This window comes from Musa acuminata, chromosome BXJ3-4 (assembly GCF_036884655.1).
Source record: "Musa acuminata AAA Group cultivar baxijiao chromosome BXJ3-4, Cavendish_Baxijiao_AAA, whole genome shotgun sequence".
Taxonomy (NCBI): domain Eukaryota; kingdom Viridiplantae; phylum Streptophyta; class Magnoliopsida; order Zingiberales; family Musaceae; genus Musa; species Musa acuminata.
The window spans coordinates 4,070,119-4,097,794 of record NC_088352.1 but is presented as its reverse complement, the minus strand read 5'-3'; the positions used below and the strand labels follow the sequence as shown (position 1 = coordinate 4,097,794).

The 27,676-nt window shown below is 40.7% G+C and overlaps 6 protein-coding genes across 9 annotated transcripts; 4 read left to right on the top strand and 2 right to left on the bottom strand.

Annotated features, from left to right (window-relative positions):
• Positions 1–1,754: 1,754 nt before the first annotated feature.
• Positions 1,755–10,594, bottom strand: LOC135637123 (two-component response regulator-like PRR95). Of its 4 annotated transcripts, none has more exons than XR_010496160.1 (9): positions 10,336–10,593; positions 7,729–7,893; positions 7,493–7,623; positions 7,248–7,373; positions 6,669–6,822; positions 6,230–6,563; positions 4,187–4,898; positions 3,734–3,994; positions 1,755–2,988 (listed from the first exon to the last, which is right to left on the bottom strand). XR_010496160.1 is itself a non-coding variant. In XM_065149560.1 (9 exons), the coding sequence occupies exons 3-9, from the start codon at positions 7,769–7,771 to the stop codon at positions 3,863–3,865; spliced, it is 1,632 nt and encodes a 543-aa protein (XP_065005632.1). In that variant the 5' UTR covers positions 7,772–7,893; positions 8,128–8,337; positions 10,336–10,466; the 3' UTR covers positions 3,625–3,862. The 4 variants fall into 4 exon arrangements, 3 of the variants coding, with proteins under 3 accessions (XP_065005632.1, XP_065005631.1, XP_065005630.1); XM_065149560.1 differs by lacking the exon at positions 1,755–2,988 and adding an exon at positions 8,128–8,337 and having other exon boundaries at positions 3,625–3,994; positions 10,336–10,466; XM_065149559.1 differs by lacking the exon at positions 1,755–2,988 and having other exon boundaries at positions 3,625–3,994; positions 6,230–6,560; positions 10,336–10,594.
• On the top strand, positions 1,982–3,185 carry LOC135637124 (B-box zinc finger protein 20-like). Its single transcript, XM_065149561.1, has 3 exons — positions 1,982–2,167; positions 2,312–2,656; positions 2,730–3,185. Exons 1-3 carry the CDS (start codon positions 1,982–1,984, stop codon positions 3,000–3,002), a joined length of 804 nt encoding a protein of 267 aa, XP_065005633.1. The 3' UTR covers positions 3,003–3,185.
• Positions 10,595–11,513: 919 nt separating the features above from the next.
• LOC135636250 (cytochrome b-c1 complex subunit 6, mitochondrial-like) lies at positions 11,514–12,064 on the top strand. The gene is made up of 2 exons (XM_065147888.1): positions 11,514–11,676; positions 11,749–12,064. The coding sequence occupies exons 1-2, from the start codon at positions 11,554–11,556 to the stop codon at positions 11,914–11,916; spliced, it is 291 nt and encodes a 96-aa protein (XP_065003960.1). The 5' UTR covers positions 11,514–11,553; the 3' UTR covers positions 11,917–12,064.
• A 737-nt stretch (positions 12,065–12,801) lies between these two features.
• Positions 12,802–16,948, bottom strand: LOC135636958 (non-specific lipid transfer protein GPI-anchored 7-like). Its single transcript, XM_065149206.1, has 3 exons — positions 16,396–16,948; positions 16,080–16,112; positions 12,802–13,174 (listed from the first exon to the last, which is right to left on the bottom strand). Exons 1-3 carry the CDS (start codon positions 16,931–16,933, stop codon positions 13,071–13,073), a joined length of 675 nt encoding a protein of 224 aa, XP_065005278.1. The 5' UTR covers positions 16,934–16,948; the 3' UTR covers positions 12,802–13,070.
• A 2,295-nt stretch (positions 16,949–19,243) lies between these two features.
• LOC135636957 (E3 ubiquitin ligase BIG BROTHER-related-like) lies at positions 19,244–23,013 on the top strand. The gene is made up of 7 exons (XM_065149205.1): positions 19,244–19,514; positions 19,624–19,933; positions 20,019–20,059; positions 22,099–22,140; positions 22,237–22,358; positions 22,444–22,552; positions 22,701–23,013. Exons 1-7 carry the CDS (start codon positions 19,293–19,295, stop codon positions 22,743–22,745), a joined length of 891 nt encoding a protein of 296 aa, XP_065005277.1. The 5' UTR covers positions 19,244–19,292; the 3' UTR covers positions 22,746–23,013.
• A 543-nt stretch (positions 23,014–23,556) lies between these two features.
• On the top strand, positions 23,557–27,673 carry LOC135635060 (beta-galactosidase 11-like). The gene is made up of 19 exons (XM_065145882.1): positions 23,557–23,754; positions 23,839–23,934; positions 24,017–24,129; positions 24,213–24,279; positions 24,357–24,449; positions 24,546–24,689; positions 24,778–24,872; positions 25,014–25,119; positions 25,198–25,282; positions 25,402–25,523; positions 25,617–25,784; positions 25,861–26,042; positions 26,116–26,225; positions 26,315–26,424; positions 26,506–26,613; positions 26,702–26,803; positions 26,892–27,037; positions 27,114–27,450; positions 27,524–27,673. Exons 1-19 carry the CDS (start codon positions 23,557–23,559, stop codon positions 27,671–27,673), a joined length of 2,532 nt encoding a protein of 843 aa, XP_065001954.1.
• Positions 27,674–27,676: the final 3 nt, after the last annotated feature.

Below are 27,676 nucleotides of genomic sequence, written 5' to 3'. Positions count from 1 at the left end.
AATATCTATCTTGTCAAAGAAGATGAAATGACGGAGACCATAATAGCGAACGAAGACGGAGAGACAGAGGTAGGAGAGGTCGGAGTCGAGAGTGAGGGAAATTTGGACCACACGTCATAGGCATGACAGATGAGGGTGCAGGAGGGGATGAAGTGGGAGGCAGTGGGGACAAAGATGCCCAAGAGGAGGAAGAGGGACTAGGAGATAGGAGACCATTATATCCTTAGTATCCGACTGGTCGACACACATCCACCTGAAGTATGACCGAAAGCTCTTGAGCTTATCGTTAGTACGGGAGAGACGACGTGCCTATAATGTCCTACTAGGTAGCAGTGACTCGGTGTTGCTTCTAGTGGTCGCTTCCATGACGATGCCTCCTACCATTGATGGTGGTCTCAATTTAAATTATACACATTATTATATTAATAATTTATTATTATATTAATGGTTTATTGTGAGTCAACATGTCGAAGAAGTAAACTCTAACGTCAGTTAACTCAAACTTGATAGAAGGAGCTTATATGCTATGTTTTTGAAAATATAAGAGTTATTTAGACATGAACAAAACTAGGGCTTAAGTTATCCATGACCAAAATCATAAGGGCTAAAATAATTTTTTTTTTAAATTTAAATTATATATATTATTATATTAATAATTTATTATGATTCAGCATGTCACGTAAGCTGACTCTAACGTCTGTTAACATAGACTTAACAGAATAGGCTTATATGCTACGTTTTTAAAAATGTAAGGATTATTTTTTATACGAGTAACCCATAAGGGCTTAAGTGGTCCATGGTCAAAACCATACGGGCTAAAATGGATCTTAACCTTATTTATTATCTTTTTTTAATTTTTTTTTAATATTTTAAAATTATTTTTTGAATAATTTTAAATATCTTTTTCTTCTCTCTCCTCTTGGATTGTGATACACACCTTGATGAGCCACAACCATATTGTTTCTGTCGTCAATTTCTCTCCTGATAGTTGTCTCTCAAGGAGAGAACTTAGACGACGGAAACACCATGGTTGTGGCCCATCAAGGTTGTGTATCACAATTGACGAGATAGCTCTCTCTCACTTTCGCCTTCGATGATAAGACCCTCTACGTGTGGTCTATCATCGACTTCTCCCTCATCTTCGAGCTCTTTGGAGGAGGGCATCTCTAACCACTCCTCTGATGGTCGCTACCTCTGCTTTACATCGGAAGATCACATTGTTTGAATTTAGCATCTTATTATCAATATCATTGTCAAGACCCTCTCAGGCTATACCAATTAGGACTTTTGCTACTCGTATAACCCTAATCCAACATGATTGCATTCGGCTCCTTCGATGAGATCATTCATGTTTGTGAGAGCAGGACGATGATGACATCGTTAGGGAGCGTGGAGCGACAATAAGCGACAACATTGTCATAGAGCGCAAGGTTACGGGGAAGGAAAGTAAATAAATAAAATCAGTAATATTGAGATTATAACTAATAAAATAATATTTTTTAAGGGGTTATGAATAGAAAAACTAGCATAGACTATCGATTAGATTGCAATCCAGATGAGTTGAAACCAGCCTTCCTTGTCACCAAGAGTCATTAACTTCAACTAAGATCTAATACAAAGTATTAGGAGCAATCTTATAAGATCCATAACTAAATGATTAGCTTCACACACACACTCTTGCCATCCAATAAGATCCTCAACGAAATGAGACGGCTTGACGACAAAAGCTCCACGGTTGGACCACGTTCCCAACGTGAACGCCAACAAGGGATCTTTCTTTACTACTGTTCTTCCCCATGATTTGGCCAATTCATTGTAATCCGCCATGTCAGTCCACAAGCATTCCAAGAACACACCCTCTCTCTGTCTCTCTCTCTCTCTTCTCTCTCTCTCTCTCTCTTCTGTGCGTGCCTCCTCCGCTCTTCTTCTACAACTCCATTAACTCAGATTTGAAGGAGAGATTTCTGTGTGACAGCAAGAGATGAAGATACAGTGTGATGTTTGCGGCAAAGAGGAGGCTTTGGTGTTCTGCTGCGCGGACGATGCCGCCCTCTGTGACGCCTGCGACCGCCGGGTGCACTGCGCCAACATCCTCGCCGGCAAGCACCGCCGCTTCTCCCTCGACTCCCCCTCCGTCCGCTCCAATCCCCTCTGCGACGTCTGTCAGGTAGTTCGAGTATCAGAACCGATTCAAGAGGCTCCATAGATTTTTTGAACGCTTTGCTGTAAGATCCATTCCATGGCGTCGTTTCGCGGCCAAAGTTCGAATCTTTACGGGGAAAGAGTTGAGTTACGGTGGTATGATTTGTAGGAGAAGAGAGCAGTCCTGTTCTGCCGAGAGGACAGAGCGATCCTCTGTGGAGCCTGCGATGCCTCCATACACAGCGCCAACCACCTCACCATGAAGCATAGCAGGTTCCTCCTCACCGGCGTCCGCTTCTCCGCCGCTCCCATCTCGGCACCCGAGCCAGTGACGGCGGCGTATAGCTTCTCCGCCACTGCCATAGTCCCCGCCGCCTCTACGACCTCGGCCACAGCCAACTTCGGCGCCAGTAGCATCTCGGAGTATCTCATCAAGATGTGCCCAGGCTGGCACGTTGAGGACCTACTGGATGATGATGCGGCCGCCAACGTCGCCATGGATGGCTTCTCCAAGGTCCACGGCTACAAATACATCCAGAAAAGGCTCCAAGATCGAATCATCACGAGAGCTAATATATGGTGTGCAGGTGGATGAGTCGCTGCCTTCCCTGGACGCTGATCTGGACAGCGGCGGCGGGCTGGAAACCATCTGCGCGCCACACGTACCTCAGCTTCCTCCACCAGGTCCTCCCGCCGGCGGCGCCGCCCACGACCAGCACCGGCTCGGAGGCAACAAGGTAGGAATCAACTTCCGAGAGCGGACCGAGCAGGCGCTCGTGGTGCCTCAGAGCTCCTCTATTCCGACTCCCAACAAGAGACCAAGGCGCTCGTTAACTTTTGGTGTGCCTAAAGTTAGTTAATCACATATTAGCTTATAATTAATTATCTTTAATATATCTATACTTTCAAAAGTCTGTTAACTCTATTTCCCTTTGATTTATCATTGAATATGTATGATATTTTTATCAATATAATCGACGACATAAAGAGAAAGATGATTAAATATTTTACTTTCATAAGTCTAAGAATTTGAATGTAATTTTTGAAGGGGTAAGAAACGAGATAATAAGAATAGCTAATTATCTATCTGTCTTCTCAACAGTAACTTAGGTTTTTTTTTTTTTTTTTTTTTGCTTCCTTTGAGGTGAGAAAGGAAAAGGACAAGAAAAAAAAAAGGACTATATATATATATATATATATAGGAAGCCCTTTCATGGATTTCCCATGGAAGCTCAAACAGCCAAGGTCTCGTAGAGGGGAATAAGATCCTCTCCTTGGACTTTGGAAGCTAGAGAGACTTGGTCTATCGTTGGGACAGAGTTTCAAGACTCTCCCCTTTTCCAAGGCCAAGTTATCTCACGACAAACAATATATATATATATATATATATATATATATATATATATATATATATATATATATATATATATATATATATATATATATCACAGAAATGCAAGATAAAAGGACGACAGAGGAAAGTGGAAAACATCAAAACCAGTTGAGTAGAGACAAGAAACAAACAAGACATCTACAACGTATGATTATATACAGCATACAAAAAAAGCTCACATTCGATCTAAGTAAATACCTCAAATCAGCACATGTTTCTTGAGAATTTTGTTGACGAGTATTCCACCTCAATTCATATTGAATTTCTATTTCACAAAGCACACCCATTCATTTGACTTGCATGATAAGATGTCTTCGGATGCCGAAGTTACCAAGCAGCTGAATCACTCTGAAAGGCACCTGCAAATGTTGGCTGAGGATTGAGTTTCGCTTGACGAACAAATTGTCCTTTCACTCGAGGACGCTGCTCTGCAAGTAATTTTCTGGCGTGATACCGAACCTGTGAAACTCAAAATAAAATCACCATGAATCAGTATTTCATATACGATGAAGCTTTCGATTGTAATCTTGTTTATCACTAGTCAAGTTCATATCACTAGCTTGTCTTGTCCGAGAAGAATCTAGTTTGCTTCATTTCAATCAGAAAATGATGATTGCTCTAAGAACCATAAAGTTGAATATAAATTAGTACCTTCTTTTCAAAACATCTTTCTTTCCTCTTCAATCGAAATTTGTTTAGAGCCATTTCTCTTTGGCTCATGCTACCATCTGTTACCTTGGTTCCTTCACGAGCCAATTTGACCTCATCATTTACCGTCACTGTGATGGGCCTGAAAATATTTGTTGCAAACGTGTGTCCGGTAGTTCCACTGAGAACACCCCCACTAGCACTGCTATTAGGTTCACTTCTTCCACCATTACATATGCTACTACTACCACTTTCACCAGCTGCTGATAAAATGTGCCTCTGTTTATCGACTTCCATATGTTCTTCCTGCTCTTGCACATAATGATAAGATGAACTTCTAGTGTTCTTGCCATCTGGAATGCCACCTTCCACAGAGTCCTGGTCTTCTTGGGTAGGTTGGTGTGATGAGTTTGTCTCTGTGGTAGTTTTTAGCCAAACAGATGGACTTGTACTCCAAAATTGATGATCTGACTCTGTATAAATCATGTGTTGCATTGCTGTATCATACTCGGAACACAAGGGCATGTTTCCAACTGGAAGAGTGAATGGAATAACTTGAAGGGGATTGCATTGAACTGAATGTTCTACAACCTCGAACGTCGTCTCTTCCATATTTATAGTAGAACCTTGATATTTTGAATGTTCAGTACAATTCGGGTCATTGCCTTTAGATCCTGAATTCAGCGAGGTAGGCATTACTGTTCTGGAATTGTACCTGTAGTAAAAGACAGGTTGAGTAGTTCTATGACAAATTATGGATATAAGATAATGTCTACAACAGATCCAACTTATTTTATCATAAAAAATCATTCACAGGATGCACGGAAAAGAGGAGAAAAGGTTCATAAGAAAGCAAGTATGTAAAATTGAATGTTTAAATTTTCCACCTAGTTCCCTTTACGATACAGTAAAGAGAAGGCCTATTGGGAAAGACATGCAAAGAGGAAAAGGCGGGCAACATGAATTAGTATAAAGGAAGAAACTTCTTTCAATGGTCTCTAACACCATAATCTTGACCAATTAATAAAGACTGCCAAAAATAGTCAATATCAAGTAAGGCAGCCCAATGTATGAGGCTCCTGCTGCTGCTAAAAAGGATTAGTGTACAAAGCTATACTCAGCAAGTATAAAGGCTGTTTTCATGTAGTCTAGATCTGGTAGAGAAATTAGATCGTTCTGTTTGTAATGAACATAAAATCCAGTGATGGAAAAAAAGAACAAAAATCCATTTTCTCATACACTATCAATTCTACATCATGCCTCTCTAATAGCTCTAATCCAAATATCTTCTTCCTTTAACTTTCCTTCATAGACAATGAATAATCCGGCATCAGCTTTGATTTTCTAATAAAAAAGGAAAATAGTCCTTAGAACCAGCCATGTGCATACAAGAACACTATATTCTATTAGCACAAACTCTGAAATCTTTTAATTCCATGCATTTTACTACTTGTCCAATCTCTTTAATTGAATATATGCAGTAGAAATTCTTGATTTTGGATACCCTCTTGAAATCCGACATTAGAAATATGTCTAGAAATTAGATCATTTTAAGCCCGTTTTTATGTAAAACAGGCGTATGCTACATGTTTGACTAATGTTCATCTTCAGATCCTTAGGAGTTCATAGAATCAACATAATCCCCAACTAGATAAACACAACTAATCAGATGTTATTTCGGATAAGATAAACTAAAATTTTCAAATGTTTCACCGGGTGAAGAATGTCAACTTTCATTTCATGTGATCTAACAATATCCGAATGTTGGTTCGAATGTAAACCCTCATTTTAAAAAAGGTGTCATTGTGAATGATGACTCCTCCCTCCATTGCAGGGGATTGAGAGGGTCAAATTACGGTCATAGCTCTGCACTCAAAGAGATTGTTTGCATGACTAGAACTGCTGCAACCAGGTGGTAATAGAGCAACCTTAATATGGGTAACAAGGTTGTCTCTGCATAAGCGCAATGTCTATGATTTACTAATATGAAGATCAAAAAATTAGTCGAGCGTTAAGCTGTGAATTAAAGTATAATGAAACACTCACAGTGAGAAGGCTGATGAATTTGAATGGTTCCACACATTGATCTCATCACAGTCATGCTTCTCAGGAAGTATTCTCTCGCATCTTTTTAGAGAGAGCTCCAACTGAGGTGTGGGGCAAGACTTATGAATAACATCAATATCATGAATTGCCATGTCTGAAGACCCACTTTGAACAGTGTTTCTGCCTCTAGATTGAAGAGTACCCTTTGATTGATTATCAATCACTCGGATTATAGAAGTTATGTCATGATAACATTTCTGGCCATCTTTCTCATTGGTGATAGTGTTGGAGTCCATGCATTCTTTTTGTATCACATCCACATTTTTACTAGCTGCTGTGACAGTAACAAGTTTAAACAGAACCAGCTTATCTCAGTTGCATAAAGTCCCAAATTGTCATAATGAGAAAAATGAAAATTGAACATGACGAAAAATAGTACCATTAGCTGCATTTTCATTACAGAATGGTGCATTGTAGAATTGAATATTCTCTCCATCATTCAGAGTTACAGATGCTTCCACTGCTTTTCGCTGCTTGAGCTCCAAGTGGTTGTGTTTAATGTCAGTTGCCACATCTGACCTTGCACAAGAGCTCTGCACAAGAGGTGGAAAAGTGTAGTGTCTAGGTGAAATTATATTTACAATTCTACATTCAGATTTGTTGCCAGAAGCGCGCTACACTTCACTGAAAGAAAAATATCCTAAAATAAAGATCAATCTTGTGCTTACAATCAGAAATAATTTCACAAGAAAAAATATGATAACTGAGATTGTCAAAACATACCCTGTTGTGTCAAGCTATAATAAAAGTACAAAGTATAGGAAAATTGCATGTAGAATCTCTAATATTATTTCTGATGTTTAGGCTATATGTAGGAGAAGTATAGATCCAGTAATCTTGTAATAGGGAAAAAAAATTCCACAAATAGAGTTACAGGAAGTTAATGATCCATCATTTAATGGAAATCATATCATATATGCTGTACACTCAATTTAAATATAGTATGAAGATCTCTTACTTGAGCATCACTGCATTCCTTATATGTGTAATCGGTTGAATGTCCTCCTTTTCTGGAATGAGCTTTCAGTTTATGCTTTGCATCACATTTATCTTGAATCTCATGCACACCACTCTGTCCACTTGCCTTACAGAGAATGCAATTATGCAAATATCAATATATGCTCAGATAAGAAGAAATATTACAATAAAGCCAATGGTTAAGTTCGAGGGGATAATGATGACTAAGATGTAAATGAATCTTACAATTTGCCTTCTCCAAACATGCTGCCACAAATTCCTAAGCTCATTCTTGCGGATTGGTTTAATGAGAAAGTCGGCTGCACCTTTCAACATGCACTTGAAAACTATGCTGACGGAATCATGTGAAGACATCACTGGATGAATCAAAGGAAGATTTTGTATTGTGACCTAAGTATTACTGCTAAGAAACTCTTCTCAAAGAGCATTACAGGAAAGAAGTCAAAAATCACGAATCATACTTATGACTGGAATATTCCTGCATGTCTCATGATCCATTATCATGCTGAGAAGGCCATATCCAGAGACTGATGGCAAGTCAACTTCAGTCAAAACAAGGTCTATACTCTGGGGTTTCTCCCTGAGTGTTTCCCATGCCTTCAAGCCATCTGATGATGATGCAGCAACTGTTGGATCCGAAACATAAAAATTTTAAGGATATTTCCATCTTAAAAATGCCAGTTTATCTTGAAATTGAAAAGCATGATACTCCATACAAATGGAACTTCTGAATGAAAAACTTGAAGGATGTGATCCCTGCATCATAAAAGACTAAAGCAAGCAGTAAACTGTAGTTGGTTGATCTAAAAGATTAAAGCTTATTGCTGAAATATGTGTATGGTTTAGAACCAAGAGTTTACCTTCTGGTGGAGGCAGGTAGAACTGATAGAAGCTCTTCTAATTTGGATTTAGGTCTATTGGTCCTTCTGTTGTATGTGTTCTCTGTCTCCTATAGAAGCTCTTCTAGTTTGGATTTAGGTCTATCGGTCCTTCTGTTGTATGTGTTCTCTGTGTCCTTCCTACTTTTCTCCCATTCTCATTCATAAACTGTGAACACTAGTTTTGATACCCTGCTACAAATGTTTGACATAAAAATCATCTTGGGCAATACCTAATGTGGGAAAGTTCCTAATTTTAGGTTATTGACATACAGAAACCTAATAGGAAAGCTATACTATATAGAAGAAGTCGACTTTCATTTACACAGTAAATGCATAATCACAAAAGATGTTAAATGATCTGCACACAGCAAGACTTTGTGAGGTGAAATCCTATGTAATAAAGATCCGTACACTAATACAATCCAATACTAAAAGGCTGTAATTGTCTTGATTGTAAAAGCATTTTTAAATTGTCTTTTAATGACAGCATTTTAGAGTAACAAGCTACTCGTCAAATGCATCAAAATAAATTCTGGGAAAGAAAAACTTGAAGTTCCTGTATCCAGCTGGCCATTTTGCAGTGTTCACAGCAAATTGAGGCCTGTTTGTCACTTTGTCTAAGGATGTATGAGTTGCAAATTTTATAACATTAAAATAAGAAAAAGATGTTAAAGGTTCCTCTAGTAGTCCTGCTTTGGCATGTTCCTAAATGTTCAATACTTACCTCATGTGTTTTAAACACAACATCTAGCAACAAAAAGATGAACAACAGGGATCTAACACAGCTTTTCACTTCCACCTATTTGGTTTCTTTTTTCCTTTATAGTCTGTATGAGTTGTTAATTTTATAACATTAAAATAAGAAAAATATGTTAAAGGTTCCTCTAGTAGTCCTACTTTGGCATGTTCCTAAATGTTCAATACTTACCTCATGTGTTTTAAACACAACATCTAGCAACAAAAAGATGAACAACAGGGATCTAACTCAGCTTTTCACTTCCACCTATTTGGTTTCTTTTTTCCTTTATAGTCTGCATCTCATCAATACCCCTGTATTTACTCAATGTTTTTTTACAAGACTATGCTCGTTTAATTGAATATATATATATATATATATATATATATATATATATATATATAATTATATGTATATGTATATATATTTATATATGTATATGCATATATATGTATATATGTATATATATATATATATACATATATATATATATATACATATATATATGTATACTTTCTTAACTTAGCATTATGGTAAATTAATTGCCATTAGCAGTAATAATTGCCATTCATGGCATGTCATTTGATCACAACCAATATATCATTACTGAGATCTTTCCTTCTTCCACAACAGGAAACTAATCATCTGTCTACCCCAGTATTCATCCTCTACCATTTAGCCTTTAGATTGTATCTAACCAGGGAATTCTTTCAGTTTCACCCAAACCCCTTGATGAATCTTCTAAGCAACATGAATTAAAGGAAAACAATGGAACTTAATGAAATGAAATGCAAGAGCCTTTAGATTTAACATTGTCACCCATCAAATAATCACAGAGCCCATCGAATTGTCACCCATCAAATCATCAAGTAATCATAGGACAAACAGATAATATATTAATTTCATCACAGAGCCCATTGGAACATAGAACCTCTTTCCTATCTAAAAAGTCTTTATCACGCTTGCTGATTTCCTTACAATCACATATGTGGAAACTCCTGAAGCTGAGTCCAACAAATTAAATCCATAAGAAGTTCGATTAGACTGAATCCGGAAAAAGAAAACTAATGGACCATTGCAATAGTAAAAGAAACATTTTTGTGTAGCAATATACTTCCAAAGGTCGATTCATCAATAACAACAAGCAAAGTATTATCTAACACGATGTCTCTAAAGAACCCAAAGTATCAAGAATATTTCAGCTCCCACTTTGTAACTTTGCGTAGTCCAATAATTCCATCAATGATGAAATATTAACCTATATCTAAATCCCAAAACCAAATCATAAGAATCAAAAGCCAATTTGATCATGCCACGGATATACACCTATCTGCTTCAGTTTGTAAGTATCGATAGGAATCACATTTTCATCAGCGGAAGTATGGAAAGTAGGGATCGATCTGTTACATATCAAAGGATCAGCCGGAGAAGTGGAAGGAGAAGAAACGAACCTCTGTAGCCACACTTCCTGAGGAGCGCGGCAATGATCTGCCGGGTGGAATCATCCCCCTCCACAAGCAGCACCCTAACCGACATGTTCGGCAAGACCATCTCCTCCTCCTCCACTTCCCCTTCTCCCGCCACCACAGCCTCCGCCTCCGCCTCCTCTTCACCTGTCCTTCCTCTCTCCTCTTTCGCCCCCATATCCACCTCCAACCCTAACCACGCCACGGCCGTCTGTTCCTTCGCACCTCTTGGTTCGCTCGTTGGTGAGGTAAGCGACACCGCAGCGATCCACGCCTCCGCCGCAACCAAATATCCCCTCGAGGAAAATATCTTTTCCCGATGGCGTGCGGGCCACGTCAACGTATACCGCGTTTGCCGCCACCCGTGGTCCGCGGGGCCCGCAGTGACATGTCTCGAGCTGGGCCACGGGTTCAGATATTTCCCCTGCCCCGCATCCGATTCGACCCGCAACTGGTCGTCCTCGACGCGCCACGTGCCAGGACTCTTCGGAAGATGTTCAAGAGAACGCGCGGGGCGACGCATCGTATCCGTTACCTACGGTTCCGATTGGAGCGTCCGGGGCGGTGGGATCGGAGCAGGATTACACGCAGGGCAGGGTAACGGGACGGTAGATCCGGAGAAGTCGTGTTCCTGTGGGCATCGCTGTCGCGCGAGGACGGTGTACGAGGTTTTATGATGGACACGATTCGCGACGAGCCACCGACCCAGTTTGATAACATATGTTACTTTTAATATTTTAGATGTTATTTTTTATATTATTATAATGGATTTATGATAATTTTTATTGAGAGGATCAACTTTTCTGATGCTATTATAATATATAATCCGGAAACTTATCATTTTTGGAAGGTGTTTTATTTTCTCCGTTAAAGGGTTTATTTTTAAATTATTATATTTTCTTGAAAAATCATAGTAAAGAAATAATAATAAGTTTTCCCAAAATCATATTGCTAATTGAGGCGGCTAATGAGGAGGATGCAATTCTACATATCCATTTGAAGGAGCCAACGTTACCTCAACAACCATGTCGCCCATCCTCCGCTCATTCCTTCCCTAAATATAAACACAGCCTTCACACCACCCATGTCTCTCTCTCTCTCTCTCTTCCTGCCACCCTATAAAAACTGGTCAGCTGCTCACTTCCACCTCGCCATTCCTCCAAGCATCTGAAACGCTTTTTCCTCCACAGCCAAAAAGAAACCATGGGCGGCTGTGCGAGTAAACCGACGACCACCGAAGGCCAGGCTCCTGAGGCGCCACCAGCCAATAACTCAGCTCCCACCGACGTGATCGTCACCGCCACCGCCACCGCCGAGGCCGCTGAGGTACCAAAGAGCCTAACTGGCTGTCGTTGATTCTCTTACGCGTCTCTTCCCTGATCTGACACTGTCTATTAGGTCGTGGCGGAATCCAACGAGACTGCCGAGGAGAGCAAGGAAGAGACATCGAGTGAGGCGAAGCCCCAAGAGGCTGAGCCTGCTGTGGAAGGAGGCGAGCACAAGGCCGAGGAGAAGGAGGAGAAGAGCGCGGAGGAAGTGGCCACTGCGACTGCACAGACGTCCTAACCCTTCTCACGTCTGCATGAGGACGTGGTGATCGTTCTGTACTCGACTGTGTCGTCATGTGGACGTATAAACGAAAATAATCGGCAACTTTGTTGTTGGATATGTATACACACTTGTGTTCATGATCGTACATGTCAAATAAATTGATTGTGGCCACTATTATTCACATTTCGTCTTAGATCTTGTGTTTCTTGTCGTTGGATACATGTAGCCTTCCATGAACCTGAGAGAGAGAGAGACACACACACACACATGAATCTAGAAAACACTCCACAAATAATTAAGCAACTAATTCGGATCTTCAATTATTTATCTTACATAGGATAATTTTTATTTAAATGTGAAAAATAAAGAGATATATGAGAAAATTGTTTACATTGTGGTCAGGAAAATCATTGAATAACAATCTTTTTTTTTTAAATAGCAATCATTTTATGGTAGTATAAGCAGATTTGATACATGATAATATACTTGGATAATCAAACATTTGGGGATGTTTATGACCCTACTCATGTTTGTATACATATTCATAAGATTTTGGATATAGATATATTCACATAGTGAATAGCTATAAATAAATAAATAAATAAATATATATATATATATATATATATATATATATATATAATATTTTTAAAAGAATATAAACAGCTATTTTGAGTTTCAACATTTTTATGCAATTGTTTGAATTTTAGAGGGCTATATAGATGTGGTAAAATTATATTTAGAGAAGCAAATAGAAAGACAACAAACTTCAGAGGATACACACACACACCCCACTTAAACTAGACTCCATAATATATATACATCAAAATCTTCTTGGTCTTCTTGGGTCTTTCCATGGCTTGAGTGCCAAGCAAGCGCCATAATTGGAAGGCAAGCAAATGCACTCTTGAGCTAGTCATCTTATATATTGGCCAATAAAACATCACAAATTAGCTAAAAGGACACAGGGATATTACAATGAACACCAAGGCTGCTTGCTTGGAATAGGAAGATACAGAGCAAGATTCACATGAGGAACTTAACTGGACTGACATGATTCTCTAGCATCAAACAACTTCAGCATACACTCAAAGTTCAAATGTTTCGAAGAAAGAAAAATAATTGAGAGCGAGAGCCATGCTCTGGACCAAACGGATCACTTCAGCTCTCTATGTCATGAGAGCCCACCAGCATAACAGTAAGCTCACCAGGCCAGGCAATCCGATTGATGTCACCTTATTTGCAGAGCTACTGTCTTTGCCTGCAGAAGAACCTGAAGCACCCGAAACAAAATCAAGAACAAGCGTAAGAATTAAAGAATGAGTCTACTTGGAAAGGAAATTTGACTTTTTCTCGGTGTTTGTGAGTAGTTTAAAAATGCAACAAAAAGACTAATTCTATCGTCGTTTGAATGCCATACAGAAAAGCTAGTGTTTGGATGGGTGAATCACTGGAGATAAAAGAATAAAAATGTCTATTCATAAAAACCAAATGCAGAAAATCCATTTAAGGAGCTTTCTAAATGAGGTGAGTCAATTTAGATTAATGGTGCCAGAAGAAAGAGAAGATCTAACATAGCTTTATTTTTAAACAATAAGAATGCATTTATTGATTCTTAGAAAGTTCATGCTACAGAAGATCTAACATGGTGCATTTATTATGACATCGTTTACATATCATCAAATGAGTGAACTTTCCTCTTTCCAATTAACAACCTTCTATATCTAGTTCAGCACAACAGCTCTCAAACAACCGATCCAATGATTAAATGATACAGAGTGAAGTGCTCAAACCTGAGTATCTAACAAGCACATCAGTCTAAGCAACAAAATCATGAGACAAAGTTCTATAGTATAGACTAATATTCTCATCTCCAGACTAAACAAAGAGAAAAAGGCAAAAAAGAAAAGACTGACACCATAACATGATTCAGAACTTTGAGAAGTAATACACGAGAAGATGCAGCAGAAATAAGAGAATGATTTGCTGTGTTAGTACACATGTGGTGTAATGTTTGAATTGGAAGGAGTAATTTTAAGAAAAGAAAAGGAAAGCAAATGATTTGCACCGGCACCTGGCTCAAAATTTAGTTTAGGCCCAAAAAAGTGAAAATTAGATTTCATTAGCAATCCCCCACTTGGAGAAGACCTTGCCTGACGGTGAGCAATGATCACCATCATCAAGTAGTACATTAAAGATCTAGAACTAAACTAGTCAATTGGTTTCACCAAGAACATTTTGAGTCAGACAAAGAGGAAAAAGAAGTTATACTAAGAGAAAACTGGTCAAAACAGTACCCCTGTACCAAATTATATTATTTTCTGTTTGTCATATAAAACTGAAGCTAGCTATGAAGATCTTCCAACCAGCATAAATATATTCCAACAATCAAATATATACACATAAAGGAAGCATGGGATAGTATGTTATTTATGACATATAGGTTGCCCAAATGCAATTCTAGAATTTACAAAAACCAACTCCAAAAATTTTGAGTGAAAAAATAGCACAGCCAAAGAGATTGCTTCTCATCCAACTGCTTGAATAATTTTAAACCAAAATTAGCGTCCATAGTCATTGAATACATTCAAAATCTCTGCCTAACTACAAGGAGAAAGACCATCAACACATCAAGTGGACAAGTAAAACAGTCATATTTGCAACTTAATTTAGAATATGGGTTATAAGATGAGAATGAATCCCAACCGTACAAATATACAAGGAGAAATGTTATTATGCAATGGATGTTTGCATGGTTTAAAAAGAGGAAAAAAAAAAAGCTTAATGAAGGTTGGTGCAAATTCTTGAAAATGCAGCTGTTGGATTCAATCTATTGTTAGATTTTTTTATTATTTCCCAAAAATAAGATAAACAATTGTTTTTTGTCATGGATAGATGACAGGGGCTTAGGATGAAGTGGGCAAAGGGATGAGAAAGATGAGGAAGATAAAATAGGAGATGAGGGGACATTATACCACACAAACATGGTGAATGCTTGACATGTGTAACTGAGTGGACGTAAAAAACATTTATCTTTCTACGAACACGGCCTGATATACAGAAGAAAGCACAGCTCAAGGAGCTACTTAGAAGTAAAAGACTGACAAGTTTGGTGCACAACTGACACATCCCTACCTTAGTGAATGGTAGAGTTGTAAAGTAACTGGTGTCCATGGCCAAGATGACAAGCAAATTAGACTCAAAACCATTGGCAGATAAACTAGACCAAGTTATGGCAAGGAGTACAAAAAGAATAGTTGTGAAATGGAGCATATGCCACAAGGAACAATATAAGCCCCAAGCAAAGAGATTAGTACACAGAAATAAGCAAATACACAAAGAATTGACCAGAGACGACCAACTAAGTTTGGTTGGTAGCAGAGTTAGCACATAACAAGGTGAACTGGCTTTTGGCTTCTATATTTACATGATTTCTTCTTCAAATAAAAGAGGCAAAAGTTGAACTTTCCCTTTTTTTATGATAATAATTCTGGTCAATGGATTGGTTTTATGTTTTATTTCAGATGTTTAGTTTTACTACAAATAGGCACATATAAAATACCTTATAGAAGCTGATATGCCTAAAAAGGTACAAATTTCCAAACACAGCATTGAAAAGGTGATGCTGTGCAAATATTTATCGCAACGAATCATTATATAACCTCTTACCTGCTCCAATCATCATGCTGCTATAAGCAATTATTACATAAAGCCACTATAAGCTCTAAACTGTTTCTAAATAATTCATCATTGTCATGCATTCTACATAGCATATTCTGCAATCAAGCGCAAAGTTATCTCTAAAATTTATGCCCGGCCCTCACTTACTACAACTCGCCTTATTAAGTTCATATTTCTCACGTACTTCTTGTACAGGGTAAACCTCGATGTCCAACAATAGACTACTCAAAATATTACAGATAATGTCTTCTTCTTCTTGTCTCAACATATCTATGCATAGTTCCGTTTTCCTAAACCAACACCAAAAATATACCAATTAACGGTTGGCAAAAGCAGTATGAGATTGCCTATATGATACAATTTTCTAGGAGTAAAGCAAAACTAGACATTATTTTTGACAATTCAAACACTTTGATTCTTGTCGACAAAATAATCTAGTCAACCAACAAACATAAAAGTAATGGTCACAGTACTATGAAAGAGTATTGATGGCATACCGGTGTCATTGTTGGAGGACGATGGAGTTGCAGCTGCAAATAAAACAAAGAAATATGTTGAGACCAAAATTAGGCGATCCGAACGATCTAAAGAAAAGGTCTGAACTTTACGACTATAAACACAAGAGAAGTACGGAAAAATCTCGAAATATTCTCCATCTATCCAACTTTAATTGCACGGGCACCGAGGTAACGATCCACACCCCCTCCCGGGGTCAGATCAGACGCATCACACACCGGATTCCTCGTGAAAAGGTAAAGTTGAGCAAAAGGTAGAACAGGGGAGGTGAAGGGAGGGGAGGGTAGAGTGGTTTACTGGTGCCGCTGGCCGTGGCGGTTTCGCAGGCGCGCTGGTCGGTAGAGACGCCGCAGCGCTTGGACATCTGGATGGCCTGGGTGATGTTGACGTTGAAGGCCCTGAGGACGGCGGTGTTGTTGAAGAGGGAGCAGAGGCAGGGCAGCTGAGTCTTGGCCGCCTGCTTCAGTGGCTTGCAGCAGGAATCCGGCGGCGTAGTCGTCGAGTTCAGGTACCCAGCGCAACCCACCAGATTCGACACGCAATCCGGCGGCGACTGCGCCGCCGATCCCGCCACCGCGGCCGCCACCACAGCCATCGCCATCAGACCCGCAGCGAAATGGACGCCCATCTCCGTCCACCAGTCTCCTTCCCCCCTTTCCCCAAAAGACCAAAGAAAAGCAGCAACACAGCACCCCAACTGACTCGTGTCGCCCGTCGCGAGCACACTGCGACGCCTAAATAAACGCTCCAAACCGCCGAGGAACTCGGGCTCATCTACCTGCACCGGGACAGCGTCCAGAGCTATTCGATGGGGTGGCGAGCCCTCACTCGTCATCGACGATGGGACCCACGGAATGCCAGCAGCCTCGTGCGGTGTGTCTTCTACCTACTTGGACGGTGGAGCGTGGCGCACACTTTACTGTCCAGCTGTGAAGGCGGCAGCAGCATCACGAAATGACTGTTAACGTGTCTAAGCGCCAACTCGCATAGTTCTGGCAATAATGGTTGGAATAAGTACGTACCGACTCCATCAGTTTCTGTACTCTTATCCCTATGGCTGCAAGCATTAACTACAAAGGTGTAGTAGCTGTGAAGACTACGTATCCCCAAGGGTTAGGGTTTACGGCCCATGGAAGAGGTCTTTCACCCTTCTTCAACCTCGGCCATTTACTGTGCTCGCAATGATGAAGGTCGCCCTTTATTGCGTAGCTGTCATCCCTGTCTGTAGTTACAGGGATGGCAGATGGGGGCATGAATTAAACGAGGGGTTGCTTCTGTTTATTCCCATGTTTATATCTGTGGGTTGGTTTTATTTTATTAAGAGTTAATTATACATTATTTTTATAATTAATTATTTCTAATATCTGATATTTATGCGTATCAAAATAAAATGTAAGCTCCTTACATTAAAGGAGGTTCACAGTATTGTAGATCATCATTGATTGCATGTGACATCAATTGCGAGATGTGAATACGTAGATACAATGAAGGCGAATCATAATGGCATGCGGTCGGCCTTCTCATTTCCCATACGGTGCCACTCAGACCTCTGTCTCTGTATATGAACAGAGTAATAAATAATATTCTGTATATATATATATATATATATATATATATATATAATTGAAATTTGGATAGCGGAATATGCAAAATCCGCAACACAAAAGTCAATGTTTTTGGTCAGCTCAGTTTGGCCACTAATTCTGATTTGTACCCTTTTCTTTCCGTGTCTGTCTGCGTTTATATGATATCTAATCTTACTATCAATGTATTTGGCTCTTCTAATCGACTCAATGATATCTAATCTTTCCGTGTCTGTGATATCTAATCTTGCTCATGTATTTGGGCCCTTCTGCCCTAAGCCGATTTAGGGTAGATTTGTCATTTTATTGTGCTTATACGTACGCATAGAACGATGAGAATAAAAGAAGTGAACAGAATCCTCTTATCACGAATCTTGTGCTTGTAACCTAAAATTGATTTTTTTTTAGTTAGACTGTTTTAACATTTCGATTAATTTCAAATATTTATATTGGAATCTTTATAACTACGAAAGTAAAATATTTAGTTGTATTTACTATAATGTTATCAGTTTTATCAATAAAAATATGAAACTGATGGACAAAAAGATAATTTCAACATTCTATTTATATTTTCACCGGTGATGCAGTGTCGTGGATAATTATTATGGATGAAGAGGAAGATGATACAACGACATAAATGCCACTCAACATTTACATCGACGCTGACATAAATATAGATGCAGACCGATGAAAGATTTCTCCACTTAGCATATGTATTTACGTTGACGTAGATTTAGATGTAATGTGACGATTGCTTTGACGTTGTTTTGCATTTGCATCAATGTCAATGTAGATATCGAGCACCCATTTCGTTGCATTTGTATTAACACCGGTGCAATTATCATGTGATGCCGATACAAAACGACGAAAAGAGGTTACTAAGCATCTACGTCGATGTTGATGCAAACGTAGAGCGTTTGCATTTGTACCGTCATCTCACCTATGATCCTCACTCTCTCTTCTCATCCCAACAATCACTCGTAACCCAACGATGTTGTCGTTCGTTACCATAAAAAATATAATTAAGATATTAATTTTTTTAATTAATTATTTATTTTTTTGGATAAAATTAATGATGTTACGGTAAATAGAGTTAGATTTTTTATTTTTTTTAATTATAGAGATTCTATGGTAACTTTTTTTAAGTCTAAATACTAAGATGCGGTAATACGTAATTAACCCACCCAAAAAAAGAAATGATGCATCTGCTTTAGAATACGTGCAGAGCCCGGATTCCCGTTTTCCACGAGCACACGGCACGTACCTACCAACACCACCAGCTTGACGTCCCGTCAGTCGTTTCCGTTGCTCCTCTCTCCCACGTTAAACAACTCCGGATCCTTCGTTGGCTGCCGCAACAACTGCTTTGTGTTTATCGAACTACTCCTCGGTATCGGTTAATCTAAACTGCTCCTCTGTTCTAATTCTAGAGATCTGGTCCATTTGGAATCGAAGTCGATCAAAAAGCGAAGCTCTTCGTACTCCGCTGACTTACCCGTCAGTTTACCTGTCGTGCTATTGGTCCCTACGCAGATATACAAGGAAATTATCCCTCACATGCTCGCACGCCTCTATTAATCTCTCCTCTCGCTCTTCTTAGACGGCGTAATAATGGAGAACGGCCAAGAAAGCGGCGCCGGAAGCAAACATGCCACCGATGGTGGGAACCCTAATCCCAACACGATCACGACGTCTTCGCCGACTGCCGGGGACGCGCCGCCCCCCGCTGAGGCGGGGCCCCCTCCCCCTTCGCCGCCCCCGGCCCGCACGCCTTTCACCAGCCTCAGCCAGGTCGATGCCGACCTTGCCCTCGCTCGCGCCCTCCAAGAACAGGTGTCCGTCCGATCCCTCGATCGCTTCCTGCTCCTCCGTGTGTGAATCACGTTTTAGTCTCGGGAGTGAGGGTTTTTGACATCTTTTTAATGTTGGCGATTGGGCGCAGGAGAGGGCGTACGCGATGCTGAGGATGAACGGCGTTGATGACAGCGATTACGAGAGTTCTGACGCCGGAAGCTACGATTACGATGGGGAGGAGGATGAGGATGGGGTGGGAGACGAGCCGGAACGTGTCGTCGAGGAGGATGACGGGAGCATCGAGGGGAGCGACTACGACGAGGACGCGTTTGACGCCAATGATTCTGATGCCGATCCAGCTGAGTTTGAAGACGATGAGGCATTCGCAAGGGCACTGCAGGACGCCGAAGAGCGGGAGGTGGCTGTACGATTGATGGCCCTCACAGGATTGAACGAATGTGAGAGGATGCTGGTTAGAGCTTACTATTTGTTGGATTATGGTCGCTTGGATCTTGAATTAACTTCTAGTCTGTTTCTTTTTAGGGGCGTCGGATGATCATGGGGACCATGGCAGTAACTCTCAGGTGAATTGCCAAAATTTTCTCTTGGATACTACTGGTTTCGTAACTCATATAAATCTTGCACTTGATGCTGTTGTTTGAATTGCAAAAAAGGTTTTGTAGTTTTCCCTCATTGTTTTGTGCCATATCTCTGCTATTTGTAAAATACCTGAAGAAACAAAGGTTTTGCTTATATTTTGAACACTTCTTGGCACTTTCTTATGTTTTGAATGATGCAGAAGTATAATACATGTCTTATTGGTACCCAAGAAAGATTTTTTTCAACAAAGCACACTTTTTATAGTATTGAGAAGTAAAAAAGAACAAATAAATAAACATGTGTTGCTGCTATGTGTTTGAAGTCTTGTGCTTCCATCATGTCTTATGTATCTATCTATTATAATAAGTGTGTTTAGGACTCATGAAGTAAAATATTTCTCTCTGATTATGTTGACAACAAGAAAAACTTAAAGCATTGCTTCTGAAGAACCTACTGCATTCCCCCTTTGTGATTGCTAATCTTGTAGTTATGTATGAAAGTTGTTAAAAGAAACATATGAATACAGCTCCTATTTGTGATTGTGTGCTACTATCGATCTAATTGTTGGACGGTAAAAGGTTTAGTAACAACAAGAATGATCATATCCATCTCATCCTTGATCTCCATTCATATTATTGCAGCCAACTACTATATTATCCTTGCTTCTTTTGTTACTCTCCTACAACCTTAGTTCATATTCAGCTTGGCATAACTATATTATTCTCACTTGTTGCCAAGTGATTTGCATTGGTCATTTTAGGCTAAAATTAAGTGTTCATAGCGAATTGGTAATTGATTGAGTCACCACTCCACAGATAGGAGACTGTTTAGCTGTGATGTGGTTCTTCTTATTACTTGTACAAGAAACCCCATTTGATAATGGTCACTCTCTTAGATAACAAAATACATATCATTTAGGATGTTTCTTAGCAAAATTGTTCAGGAATCTAACAGCTTGAAGAGAGTCCTAAATTGTCCAAGTGCTTTTAAATTCATTAAATCCCTGCATGCTGTAGAGCCTCCAAAATTGTGCAGCTCTCAACGTGAATAACAATATGAGCTCATGTTGCGGCACAGCTAGTAAGCAAGAATTCTTCCCTGTAAATCTTGAATGAATATCCCATGCTTGCTAATTTCAGATTAACTGGTGAAAGGAGCATCATATTCTAAAACAAAGTAATAATTCATAGGAAAATCTGGTAAGTCTTCCTGATTCATATACTCATCTGCCACAGACTATTGTGGAAGGCACCACTTCCCACAATTGTAAGCAAAAGCTTTACATTATAATGATGCAATCTGGGCTTTGCTGTTTAGAAAATGAAGTCATTAGGGTGATTACATAGGATCCGAAGAGAGTTAGCAATTACAGCAAGGAAACTTCCATTAGTCTCGTTATCCAAATCTGGCCCTTCCTCAATCCACTTTCCTGCAGCCCATTGATCTTAAAAGATGAACTCCCAGTTCAGTTAATCTTGCATAAACTGCCAATAATTGAGGGAATGACATTCAAATGATGTGTCTGGCAGAATCGGAAAATGGTAAACAGACCAGGCAAGGCATAGGAGGAGAATTAGAGATTCTGGTAACAGGTCTGACATCGGATGTCTACCCGCAAACAAGCTTTCAAATAAAGATCTTCACCTTAGGAACCACAGTAAGTTCCCAAATTGGCTTCCAGCCAGCCTAGCTGTCATTCAAACCAGTCCTTGCCTCTTTGAATAAGATTGGTTACTGTGTAATTTTGTGTAATATTTAAGGTTGGATGTCATAATGTTTGTGTATAATGTTTCAGAAAGCACAATGTTGTGTGAGTTAAATAGTTACAAGTAACCACTAATATGTTTTCATGCTCTCATCAATATTGACCATTTACATCATAGACCAATTTAATTCAAATGTAAAGCTTTGGGAGAAATAAATGAAATGGTCAATTCAAACTCTGATCATTAAATTGGGGAAATGCTTGGAATGTAATACCGTGAACTTATGAGGTTGCCTTAAGTCATATTTTCCATTGCAGGATACTTGGCAAGAGGTTGATCCAGATGAATACTCATATGAGGTAAGAGATTTCCTTCCACCAAAAACACAAAAAGAAAAATCTAAGCCTTTCATTGCTTACTTCTCGAGTCAGTCTTTGATGTTACTGCTACTTTAGGAATTGGTTGCACTAGGTGAGGTAGTTGGAACCGAAAGCAGAGGTCTTTCTGCTGATACAATTGCCGCTTTGCCTTCAGTAATTTACAAAGCAGAAAATGCGCAAGATGGCAGTGCTGAACAGTATGCATTTCCCTTTAGGCTTTTTGCTATTGTCATTTATGTAAGATGTGATATTAGTCTAGTGACAATTAAATGAATGCTGCAGGTGTGTTATATGCCGGCTGGAGTACGAGGAAGGTGATTCTTTGGTGTTGCTTTCTTGCAAGCATAAATACCACTCTGAATGCGTAAACAAGTGGCTCCAGATAAACAAGGTAATACCCTAGAAAAAAGAATGGTACCGCTTTATATCAGATTACCAATCTAACTTATCATTTGGTTTTTCTGCTTCCACATCCACCTTGTTAAACCCTCCAAAACGATTAGTGTTTTAATCAATTATATATTATTTTCCCCTTGTAGGTATGTCCTGTCTGCAGTGCTGAGGTCTCTACGTCGGAGAGATGATCCGATAAAACCAAACCACAATCATCTTCTTGCAATACTCTTCGATGCCATTGCTTCTGTCGGTTGGTTATTCGGCGCTTCGTTATGATTAAGATTGAAGCAATTGGTTGTAACTTTTGCATAAAATGCTATATTATGATGCAGTGTTTAAGTTAATGCATTCAATGTGCTAAAACCTTATCTTTGTGTTAACATTTGTATGATAAGGAATACTGTGTTAAACCATGGTGCTAAAACTATCATAATGAGAATTGGAATTGTATGCTTATATTCCATGAATCCTTGAACTATTTTTAGGATATGTTTTTAATGTTTGGAAGCAACTGATGAATTTGTACAAATTCAAGATTATGTGAATCAACTCACCCATTAAATTGAATGAAACATTAAGATTATAAATAATATATATATATATATCTCTCATTTAATCTATATATATATATATATATATATATATATATATATATTTGTGTATGTTGACCTGGTCAACGTGGGAGCTCAGGCCATTTTAATTTCAGACCATCCACCACGTACAAAGTGGAGGGAGTGAAGTGGATGGAAAAGAGGACGCAGAGATGAAACACCACCACACCTTCGCACCTCTTCCCCCCTTCCTCGGGCTCTACTTAAGGGCTTCCCCATGGCCTCAGAACCTCAAGCCGTCTTCACCACCCCTTCTTCGCAACCTTAAGTACCTCGTTTACGTGGAGGAGCACTACACCCCCACCATTCTCTTCGTCGTCCCTGCTCCCATAGGCTGTCAACGACAGCATCGCGGTGCTCGCTTCATCATCCCATTCCCTGAGCCACGATGGTGGTGTCGCCGGAGACCATTGCCAGGTCGTCGATCCGAACTCTCTTCCTCTTGACCCTGCTGGTTAGCGACGTTGCAGGCCGTAGAGGTGGTACCTCCCAAGGAGTTACGTACGATCGCCGCTCGCTGATCATAAACGGCAGGAGAGAGCTTCTCTTCTCGGGGTCCGTCCACTACCCCAGAAGCACGCCCGAGGTAGCCATCAACCTCGCTGCTTCCACTCAATCATGACGCAGAGGCTAACCAGGTGGTTTCCATGGTATGTGTTTGGCTGATCAGATGTGGCCAGAGATCATCGCGAGCGCTAAGCATGGCGGGCTAAATGTGATCCAAACCTACGTGTTTTGGAACCTCCACGAGCCTGTGCAGGGGCAGGTACTCACGTTAATACACTCCTGTCAAAGAAGCCATAATGCAAACGAAGCATTGTTTCTCAATCTCGCATTGCTTATCACAGTACAACTTTCAAGGGAAGTATGACGTGGTGAGATTCATCAAGCTGATCGAGAAGAAAGGAATGTATGCGACGCTAAGGATCGGTCCCTACATCGAGGCCGAATGGAACTATGGGTAAATATATGTTAGCCCCTGCCCTGTGTTCTGTGTTCTGTACATGCATCAGACGACTGACACTGTTGCTAGATGAACTTTAGAGGGTTTCCATATTGGTTGAAGGAGGTCCAGAACATTAGCTTTCGGACAGACAATCCACCCTTCAAGGTGTAGTAGGAAACAGTCTGCTGATGAAACATGATATCCTCGTACATGATGTATTAACACTTCTCACTTGCGTGCAGTATCATATGAAAAGATTTGTGGAAAAGGTGGTTTCCCTGATGAAGGATGAGAAACTCTTTGCTTCCCAAGGTGGTCCTATCATTCTCTCACAGGTTCCGAGTCCTCTCGTCTCCTCCATGTTGGTCCATCAGTTCACCAACTCCTGCTTTTCCACTGAAACAACATACAACAAAATCTCACTGCAACAGGTTGAGAACGAGTACAATAATGTGGCTCATGCATACAAAGACGCAGGACTGAGATACGTGCGGTGGGCAGGCAACATGGCTGTGGATCTCAAGACCGGAGTGCCATGGGTGATGTGCAAGGAGAAGTCTGCTCCAGGTCCAGTGGTAAGCCTACATAGCTCAAACAAAGTGATACATTCTACTTGTTGAGGTATCCATCTATATATACACTAATGGATCATGTAAAATGCAGATCAATGCATGCAACGGAAGGAACTGTGGAGACACTTTCGAAGTCCCTAATAATTCGACCAAGCCCTTCCTGTGGACAGAGAACTGGACTGCTCAGTAAGTATAAGAACAAAGCAGAAACGAAGGCCAGAAGGTGTCATGGTCAATCACCAACCTCGATCAGATTATTGACCGAAACATGAAGGTTTTGATGTGTTCAACAGAAGAAGTAATCTAGTCTTGCTTTGATGTGTTCAGATACAGAGTGTTTGGTGACCCGCCATCTCAAAGATCAGCAGAGGATCTTGCATACTCTGTCGCTCGGTTCTTCTCGAAGAATGGAACACTAGTAAACTACTACATGGTAATCATTGCATCGCTTCTTGATAGTAAGACTAGAAGAAGAAATCTTACCACAATGGCTTTGTATGTTCACTTACAGTATCATGGAGGAACAAACTTTGGAAGGTCAGGTTCCTCTTTCGCCATGACGCGGTATTATGACGAGGCTCCTCTGGATGAATTTGGTTAGAACTCTAAAAGCTTAAGCCTCAGTCGCAGTTTCCTACATTGATTTGAGCTTCTAATTTGTTCATACAGTAGCAGTAGTAGTAACTCTGCTTTGGGATGATTGCTGCTTATTAAGGTCTGCACAAGGAGCCCAAGTACGGACACCTCAGCCACCTGCACCATGCTTTGCGGCTGTGCAATAAGGCTTTACTCTGGGGAGTCTCTTCTGTCCAAACATTCGACATAGATGGTTTCGAGGTATAATCTGATACAACTGTTAGTGTGAGCAGAGTTGGTAGTGCAGTGCTTGATCGGAGTTAAGAGTGATGTGTTCTTGGTTTTACATGCCAGGCGACGGTGTATGAGAATCCTGGTATGAAGGCTTGTGCTGCTTTCCTCTCCAATAGCAATCGGAAAATAGAAGGCACCGTCAACTTCAAAGGTACAGATTACTATCTGCCTCGACGCTCCATCAGCATCCTCCCGGACTGTAAGACCGTGGCCTTCAATACTCAGAAGGTAAGAGGACTTCTCTGCGAGGACAGAACTCGGTCACATTTCAGATGCAGCGTAACCATGTCGATCTATTGAGCAGGTGATTTCACAGCACAATGCGAGGACGTTCCATGTAGCCAAGGAAACCAGCATGAACAACCAGTGGCAGATGCACAAGGACCACATTCCGAGATTTCGCGATACTCGGGTTAGATCAAGAAGTACCTTAGAGCTGTTCAACATGACCAAGGACACATCTGACTACCTGTGGTACACCACAAGGTGAGCAACTCATCATTTCCGAATGGCATTAGACATCATCAGGTTGGTGACTGTTCTTTCCACACCACCGCAGCTTCAGGTTAGAGGATGATGATTTACCCAGGAGGCATGACATCCGCCCTGTCTTGCTGGTCTCAAACCTTGGCCATGCAATGCATGCTTTCGTCAATGGAAGGCACGCAGGTATGACTGCCTTGTTCCTCATATTCTCCGGTACATCAGACTCCCAATGCCTTTACGGTGCACACACTTGATGTATCTGAGTCTTCCAGGGTCTGGACATGGTACCAACATCGAGAAAAGCTTCGTCTTCCATCAACCAATCGCTCTAGGAGCAGGAATCAACCACGTAACCATATTGTGCATGACAATTGGATTACCGGTACAAAGACAGAATCCTACAAGTTTCATTTCCTTTTGAGTCAAAGCTAGCAATGCTGATGTTTAAGATTCCTTCGTGAAGAATAGCGGATCGTACTTGGAACACAGAATTGCCGGCGTTCATACCGTCGTCATCCAAGGTCTTAACACGGGAACCCTGGACTTGTCGCAAAATGGATGGGGTCATCAGGTCTCTTCCCTCATTTTGATTTCAGTTCTTGATTTAGATCCAAAAGAAACAACTTGGTAACTAAGCGGAGTTCTTCGCTGTTGCACAGGTTGGATTGGTAGGTGAGAAGCTGGGCATATTCAACGAGAAAGGAGTCAACAATGTTAACTGGACGCAGGCTCAGAATGACATGCCGATCACATGGTACAAGGTATGAACTAAGGGAACCATGAATCGCTGCTCCAACATTTGCTGCCGCCTAAGGATCAGCGTTCCTCACTGTCCAATCTTGTCGCCAGAGATACTTCGATGCTCCTTCTGGAAATGACCCTGTTGCTTTGGATTTGACCTCGATGAGCAAAGGAATGGTATGGATCAATGGCGAGAGCATAGGTCGATACTGGGTGTCCTACCTCAATCCCCTACAAAAGCCTTCTCAATCAGTGTAAGTCATCATGATCCGAGTCTCCTTGAACTACAAGAAACGAGGTACTTCCTGCTGATTCACCCATCGATGTCAGGTATCACGTTCCTCGATCCTTGCTGAAGCCGAAGGACAACCTCATGGTCGTCTTCGAGGAGCACCGAGGGAAGCCAGAGGGCATCGTGATGATGACAGTGAAGAGGGACAACATCTGCACATTCGTCTCAGAGCTCTTCCCGGGACAGGCGTCGTCGTCGCTGAGGGAGAGCAGCAAGCTCGGGACGGTGGCACACCCAGAGGCTCGTTTGAAGTGTACAGGGAAGAAGGTGATCCATTCCATTGCCTTCGCCAGCTTCGGCAACCCCGAAGGCTTGTGCGGCAACTACTCCCGGGGGTCTTGCCATGCTCCACAGACCAAAGCTGTGGTCGAGAAGGTGAAGTTCCATTACCATTCAACTCATTTAAGCTGAAGCACACCAACTCATCCTCTTTGTTCGACGCTGCCAGGCCTGCTTGGGAAAGAAGAGCTGCGCGTTGTCGATGTCGTACGAAGCCTATGGAGCAGACATCAACTGCGTAGGGACGACAGGCACACTCGCAGTCCATGCTAAATGTGCACTCGGGAGCGCTTTGCAAGTAACTTCTTCAATCGGATAGAAC

Coding starts and splice junctions, on each gene's coding strand:
- LOC135637124 (XM_065149561.1), top strand. CDS start 1,982: ATGAAGATACAGTGTGATGTTTGCGGCAAAGAGGAGGCTTTGGTGTTC. Junction 2,168..2,311: donor CCCTCTGCGACGTCTGTCAG/GTAGTTCGAGTA, acceptor TATGATTTGTAG/GAGAAGAGAGCAGTCCTGTT. Junction 2,657..2,729: donor CCATGGATGGCTTCTCCAAG/GTCCACGGCTAC, acceptor TATGGTGTGCAG/GTGGATGAGTCGCTGCCTTC.
- LOC135637123 (XM_065149558.1), bottom strand. CDS start 10,528: ATGGGGGCGAAAGAGGAGAGAGGAAGGACAGGTGAAGAGGAGGCGGAG. Junction 6,564..6,668: donor TAATGAAAATGCAGCTAATG/GTACTATTTTTC, acceptor TTACTGTCACAG/CAGCTAGTAAAAATGTGGAT. Junction 3,995..4,186: donor AAAGATGTTTTGAAAAGAAG/GTACTAATTTAT, acceptor TGAGTTTCACAG/GTTCGGTATCACGCCAGAAA.
- LOC135636250 (XM_065147888.1), top strand. CDS start 11,554: ATGGGCGGCTGTGCGAGTAAACCGACGACCACCGAAGGCCAGGCTCCT. Junction 11,677..11,748: donor CCACCGCCGAGGCCGCTGAG/GTACCAAAGAGC, acceptor ACTGTCTATTAG/GTCGTGGCGGAATCCAACGA.
- LOC135636958 (XM_065149206.1), bottom strand. CDS start 16,933: ATGACGAGTGAGGGCTCGCCACCCCATCGAATAGCTCTGGACGCTGTC. Junction 16,113..16,395: donor CGCCACGGCCAGCGGCACCA/GTAAACCACTCT, acceptor TTTTATTTGCAG/CTGCAACTCCATCGTCCTCC. Junction 13,175..16,079: donor GTCCTCCAACAATGACACCG/GTATGCCATCAA, acceptor CGGGTGCTTCAG/GTTCTTCTGCAGGCAAAGAC.
- LOC135636957 (XM_065149205.1), top strand. CDS start 19,293: ATGGAGAACGGCCAAGAAAGCGGCGCCGGAAGCAAACATGCCACCGAT. Junction 22,141..22,236: donor CAGATGAATACTCATATGAG/GTAAGAGATTTC, acceptor CTGCTACTTTAG/GAATTGGTTGCACTAGGTGA. Junction 22,553..22,700: donor AGTGGCTCCAGATAAACAAG/GTAATACCCTAG, acceptor TTCCCCTTGTAG/GTATGTCCTGTCTGCAGTGC.
- LOC135635060 (XM_065145882.1), top strand. CDS start 23,557: ATGGTGGTGTCGCCGGAGACCATTGCCAGGTCGTCGATCCGAACTCTC. Junction 24,450..24,545: donor GTCCTATCATTCTCTCACAG/GTTCCGAGTCCT, acceptor TCACTGCAACAG/GTTGAGAACGAGTACAATAA. Junction 26,043..26,115: donor TACCTGTGGTACACCACAAG/GTGAGCAACTCA, acceptor ACACCACCGCAG/CTTCAGGTTAGAGGATGATG.